Source organism: Galeopterus variegatus, unplaced genomic scaffold (assembly GCF_000696425.1).
Source record: "Galeopterus variegatus unplaced genomic scaffold, G_variegatus-3.0.2 Scaffold5653, whole genome shotgun sequence".
Lineage (NCBI taxonomy): Eukaryota > Metazoa > Chordata > Mammalia > Dermoptera > Cynocephalidae > Galeopterus > Galeopterus variegatus.
This window is the reverse complement of record NW_007731764.1, coordinates 90262-95338: the sequence shown is the minus strand read 5'-3', so window position 1 is coordinate 95338 and position 5077 is coordinate 90262. Positions and strand designations below refer to the sequence as shown.

The following is a 5077-nucleotide window of genomic DNA, read 5'->3' as shown; positions in this document are numbered from 1 at the left end:
ATGACATTCACAATCCAATTATATTGTAATCCAAGGTAAGGATACTAGCACCAGGGAGTTTTTGGGCTTTTGAGCAAAGGAGTGAAATATTGATGACAGTATTTAAGAAAAATTAGTTTGTCAGGAGCAAGATTAGAAAAGGAACAGAGATTTACCCAGGAGTACGTGCGCTATCTGCCCAGGGAAGTTTCTTCCCAGAGTGCAGGCCCTCCCCTTGGTGGCATCTGTCTGGTCCTGCACACACTCCCACAGAGCTGGAAGCCTGTTGGGTGTGTGTAACTGTGAATTCCTGTCAGGAGCAACAATCCTGGCACGTTCACCAATACCTCTCAGGGGCAAGGTATCCAGTGAGTACTTACCAAATGAATATTCCTGGCCCAGGGGATGCAGACTTCCATCAGAGGAGTTTCCTTGAAACTGGAGTGGAGGTATGGTCCGTGCTTGCTGCTCAGAGCGTGGTATGGACTAGCACTAGCAGCAGCAGCTGGGAGCTTGTTAGACATGCAGATTCTCACCCAGAGCTACTCAGACAGGATCTGCATTTTAACAAGGTACCCAGGTGAAATATGCACCTCAGGTTTGAGGAGTGCTGGTCTAGCACAGTGCTGCCTGAACAGTGACGAGAAGGTCCATACCTTATTCAGATTGCCCGTCATCTCTGGGCCCCACAGCTGTTCAGTCTCTTGTACACTCCTTTGAGTGTGTGCCAAGCACAGCAGATGTGCAGCAGGGGCTGAAGTGAACCCAAACTCTGCTCATCAGAAAGCAGCCCCAGTGAGGAGAGCTGAAGGGCTTGCTTTCTCAGAAGAGAATGGACGTGAACCACAGACATACAGAAAATTCAGTTGGAATTGAGACTACAACAGAAAGAGACATCAGCTCATAGTGCTTTACTTTGGACCTCTTGTACTTGGCACAGGAAATGAAAGCTTCCGTGAACATGGCCACCGGGCTCTGCTCATCTGGCTGCACGGGGCCCTGATGACACAGGCTGATCCGGCCAAGCACCTGTATGAAGAGCTGGTGCGCACAGGTTTCCCAGAATTGGCTGGTGAGTTACAGTTTTTGACAGATAGAAACTTCTTCTCCCTTAAAATGGTAAGTGGCCATTGACAGAAATCCCACCCTGAACAGCAGCAGTCCCAGCTTGATGCTAGCTGAGGCTCATAGAAATCTGGAGCTAGGGACAGGGCTTTAAGAGGCCAGCAGCTTCCTCTTTGGTGAGGGACGTAATCAATACTGGTTCTGATTTAGCCCAGTGGTTCTCAGTGTCATCTCCCTATCGGGCATTTGAAAAGTGTGGGAGTGTTTTTGTTATGTGTATATGTGGGCAGGGGGAGATGGGGTGGGCCAGGAGTGCTAAACCATCTTGTAAGGTTATGGGACTGTTCTCCACAACTAAGAATTGTCTTGCTCAAAATGCCGTTTTGCCGGTGCTGGAAAACTCTGCAAGCTACTATATTTGACAATGTTATCTCTAGGTTGAGAGAAAGAGCAGACAGGTTATTACATTGCCAGCTGATGTTATTGTTAAAAACCACTGTGCCAAAATCACTGACCATATTGCCAGGAACCATCTTGTAAGGTTATGGGACTGTTCTCCACAACTAAGAATTGTCTTGCTCAAAATGCCGCTTTGCCGGTGCTAGAAAACTCTGCAAGCTACTATATTTGACAATGTTATCTCTAGGTTGAGAGAAAGAGCAGACAGGCTATTACATTGCCAGCTGATGTTATTGTTAAAAACCACTGTGCCAAAATTACTGACCATATTGCCAGGGAAGATGCTGTGAAAACTTATCACTACATTAGGGGGCATTATAACTCTCATGCAATAACAACCATTCAAGCAAAACATAGGGACATCTGCCATTATTTTCACTGAAGCAGTTTTACCTGGAGCTGAGAACATAAATGAGTGAATCAGATCACTGACCCAGTATTGTTTCAAGCAGTGGTAGGCACAAGGAATAGTGCACGGTTGCTGCCTACCTTCCATGACATGTCCTCATAACATAGGGGTCTTCCCTTCAACTTTAAATTTATTCTTTCCCGTGAAAGAGTATGTATAAGAACTCTTAGGAAAGACTGAGATACAGTCCTCTGAGGTGCTGAAGGGCATGTGCTCTGAACTAAGGCTGTGTGGGCTCACCCTTGAACTCCACCACTGACTGGCTGGGTGAGCTCGAGCAAGTTCTGGGACCTCACTGTGCCAGTGCTCTCACTTAACCAGGGAAGAAAATGAAGATGTCTACTTCAAAGGCTGTTGTGGGGTTAATTGAGTAATAGTGCCTGGCGCATAATAAGTGCTTAAAAAAATGTTAGCTATTAACAATGTTATCCTATTTTTTCCAGGAAAAATTCGTCAATTCAAAAGCAAAACCGACTCAAGCTCTAAGAAATGTGAAGTTTCATAAATGCTTAAAGAAACTGTATTTGAATGATTTTTCTCCCTGCATTCAGTTCTTTTCAATTCAATTCTTTTAATGCCATAAATATCTTCTAGCAGTAATAATGATTTTCCTTTCAACTTTGAAGATGGTGGTGACAGGATTCTCTAGCACTGTAAAGAGAGTAATACTATTATGCTTTCCAACCACTGAAAAGTCAAATGTTCTTTTTGGTTTTTGCTTAAAGCAAGTTGTGTATGGTTTTCCCATTTCTGTCATTTGATGCAACACATGTAACAGCATAATCTAGGAGGGTTTTGTATATCATGTTTTTAAAAAAACTGATGGTGGGAGCAGTATCACGGTATATGGAAAAACCAAGGGTTTTAGAATACATAGATAAGGTTTTGAAATTGGTTTTGCTATGTTGTAGCTGTGAGCCTTTGGGCATGTTAATATTATGTAAGTTCTTAGATCTTTAGTTTCCTTTGCTATAAAATGGGGAATGTCTACCCACTCCGTAGTGTGGGAGCGAAGATGAAGGGAGAAGGGCTCTGAAATGCCTAACCTCACACCTATAGTATGGATATCATAAACTGTTAGTTATTTCTCTTCAGTTAGAGAAACTGGGTTTGGAAATTTAGTAACTATTGGCTTTAAATCACACATGTGTGTAACATATTACTTAGAAAACACCAGAAGTATATACACCGATATATTTTTTATCTCTTAGTGATGTGATTACAGGTGATTTTTATTTTCTTTGTACTTTTTGATACATTCTATTCCCCCCCCCATAATGGACATGCATTATTTTTGTAATCTGAGAGTTACAAAATAAATGTGAAGTATCAATTTGTATCAATTTATGTGCACCTATTAATTATAATTTAAGGCTCTCTATTCTCAATTTCTGATTCTAAATCTACGAGGCCTGTAATAAAACTACGAGCAATTTCAGACCAGTTATTCTATCATGAATTTATAGTTTTATATCTCTGTTTCATACTGACTGTAAATGGTCCATTAATGTTATGAATGTTTAAAACAGATAATATATTGACATGATTCCAAAAAGATTTTTAAAAAGAAGGTATTGAGAAAAGGTATTAAAAAGTCTTGTCCCAGCTGTTCTTCAAAATGGCCAATTTCCACTGACCTCACTACTGCCCCCCCCCCCAACCTGGGTAACCTCTTCATGCAAAAATAAATATGAATACATACTCTTACTGTATGAAGTGTTTTAATTGAATTTATGTTAACTTAAGACAACACTAATTACTTTGTGCTTTAGACTACAACACATCTAGAGCTTTTATAAAGCTTAAGTGTTTACAATATTCTTAATTACGACATTCATAATATTCACTTTTAGTTTGTCCATATGGTTTTGGATTGGATACTGAATCCCATTCCTAGATGTAGTCTAGGTTCCTCAAAAAATAGAGCAGAAGAGCAAAGTTTATGTGCAACAACTTTTTTTCAGGAGTGTTAAATCAAGGGAGGAAAAGGAGAAGGAGCAGAGGGAATTACCAAATTGGCCACCACTTAGGATCAAGCATAACAATTATTTGATCTCGAGGGTCCTCTCTTCCAGAGGCAGGATGGACTAATGCATCTCAGGACAACGCATGGAGAAAGGAGGAAGAACTGATCTGTTTACCACAATGTGTTAATTCTAGATTGCATGAGTGGGCTTTAAGTGGAGCCCACAGTCTCTTGTGACTTGCCTGGAAACGGGGGGTAAACAGGGAAGCCTGAGGGGGTGCATGCCCAGAAAAGGGTATAAGATGAGGCCCCATTGGTCTGTATTCACAAAATGCTTGTTGAAGTTTCATATAGGGAGCTATTTGCCACAATGGTAGCTAGGCCAGAAACCAGAACAAATGTTGCATAAATATTTAATACTCTTTTTAAGAAATAGCCTGATACTTCTGTAATTCAGAAAAGCCTTAGTGTGCCCTGTTAGAAAATGGGATTATATTTGCCTATGTCACATTTATTTTCTGATGTTCTGTTAACAATGTGAGGCAGCAAGAAAAATTATTTCCTATAATAAAGTTAGAACATATAACTAGATCATGTTCACATTGGAAGAGGCTTCAGATTAAGTCCATCCATTTCTGTTAAAGATATGGAAATTGAAGCCCTACACAGATTCTTCAGAACCTGCTCATTTTTATGTACCCCATAAGTACTTTGTGAAATAGGGAGGGTGGGTAGATTTTACTCTTGTTTCACAGATGAGGATCCTGAGATTCATTAAGTGTATGGCCCAAGATAACAGCCAGCAATAAAACCATTAGAAGCCAGGTGTCATTCTCCTAAATCGATTCTACTCAGATAATTTCTTCATATTGGCCAGCCACTGGAAAATTTCTGCCTGAGCCTGGAAGGTTTGCTGAGTTGCCCAGGGCTACACCATCACAGGGCAATGTTGGGATGTTCAGAGAGAAGAACCATGTGTCCAGAGAGAACATCAGAAACAGGATCACTCTAATAAGAAATTTCTTTCTGATGTTTCTGTTACTTTGTTTTTGTGCTAGTATTAAAATTTTTTTCCTTTTCAGCATTAAAAATGATTCATAAGTATTGCAATTTCCCTCTACTTTCAATTGTTAGTGTCCTGGAAAAATGAAGACTGGTACACTAAAGCCACAAAAAACTTTGTGATAGAAACATCATTA

The 5077-nt window shown here is 40.5% G+C and overlaps 1 protein-coding gene across 1 annotated transcript in view; it reads left to right on the top strand.

Moving 5' to 3' along the window:
- The window catches only part of ANKDD1B (ankyrin repeat and death domain containing 1B), a 57738-nt gene extending 54483 nt beyond the window's left edge, over window positions 1-3255 (top strand). The window contains exons 13-14 of the mRNA XM_008589782.1: window positions 920-1051; window positions 2356-3255. Coding sequence (XP_008588004.1) covers window positions 920-1051; window positions 2356-2417 — 194 coding nt within the window. The 3' untranslated portion in view covers window positions 2418-3255. The remainder of the gene's footprint in view (window positions 1-919; window positions 1052-2355) is intronic.
- The last annotated feature ends 1822 nt before the right edge of the window (window positions 3256-5077 follow it).